This window comes from Salvelinus sp. IW2-2015, unplaced genomic scaffold, assembly GCF_002910315.2.
Source record: "Salvelinus sp. IW2-2015 unplaced genomic scaffold, ASM291031v2 Un_scaffold5654, whole genome shotgun sequence".
In the NCBI taxonomy this organism is placed as follows: Eukaryota; Metazoa; Chordata; class Actinopteri; order Salmoniformes; family Salmonidae; genus Salvelinus; species Salvelinus sp. IW2-2015.
This window is the reverse complement of record NW_019946919.1, coordinates 25,717-26,511: the sequence shown is the minus strand read 5'-3', so window position 1 is coordinate 26,511 and position 795 is coordinate 25,717. Positions and strand designations below refer to the sequence as shown.

Sequence of the window (795 nt, the reverse complement as noted above, 5' to 3'; positions counted from 1 at the left end):
CTAGCTTACTGTACCCCTCCCCCTTCCCCTAGCTACTTTACCCTCACCACTCCCTCCTATTCCCTTAAGCTACTTACCCCTTCCCCCCCCTCCCATTCCTCTTCAGGTCTACCTGTACCCCTCACCACTCCCATCCCTAGCTACTGTACCCCTCACCACTCCCCCATTTTCCTTAGCGACTGACCCTCCCACTTCCCCATTCCCTTAGCTATCTAGTACCCTTCCCCCCTCCCCTTTAGCTACGTACCCCTCCCTCCTCCCCTTAGCTACGTACCCTCACCCCTCATCCCATTCCGCTTATCTACTGTACCTCGGTCACGGTCCCCTCTCCCCTTATCTACTGTCCCCTCCCCTCCCCTTAGCTACTGTACTCCTCACCACATCCCCCATCCCTGTATCTACTGTACCCCTCACCCATTCACTACACATATACTCACCACTCCCATTCCCTTACCTTACTGTACCCCTTCCCTCCCCTAGCTACTGTACCCCTCACCCATCCCCATTCCCTATGTCTACTCTACCCTCCCCCATTCCCTTAGCGACTGTACCCCTTCCCCCCTCCTTAGCTACTGTACCCCTCATCCAGCTCCCCCATTCCTTATCTACTGTACCCTCCCCCCATTCCCTTAGCTATGTACCCCTCACCCATTCCTTAGCTACTGTACCCCTCACATCTCCCCCGCATTCCTTAGCTACTGTACCCCTCCACCACTCCCCCATTCCCTTATCTACTGTACCCCTCCCCCCCTCCCCTTAGCTACCTGTACCCCTCCCCCTCCCCTTAGCTTAACT

General features: G+C 56.1%; 1 protein-coding gene across 1 annotated transcript in view; it reads right to left on the bottom strand.

Annotated features, from left to right (window-relative positions):
* The window catches only part of mcu (mitochondrial calcium uniporter), a 12,692-nt gene extending 12,492 nt beyond the window's left edge, over positions 1 to 200 (bottom strand). The window contains exon 1 of the mRNA XM_024144672.2: positions 185 to 200. Within this exon, the coding sequence (XP_024000440.2) occupies positions 185 to 200 (16 nt within the window). The remainder of the gene's footprint in view (positions 1 to 184) is intronic.
* Between the last annotated feature and the right edge of the window lie 595 nt (positions 201 to 795).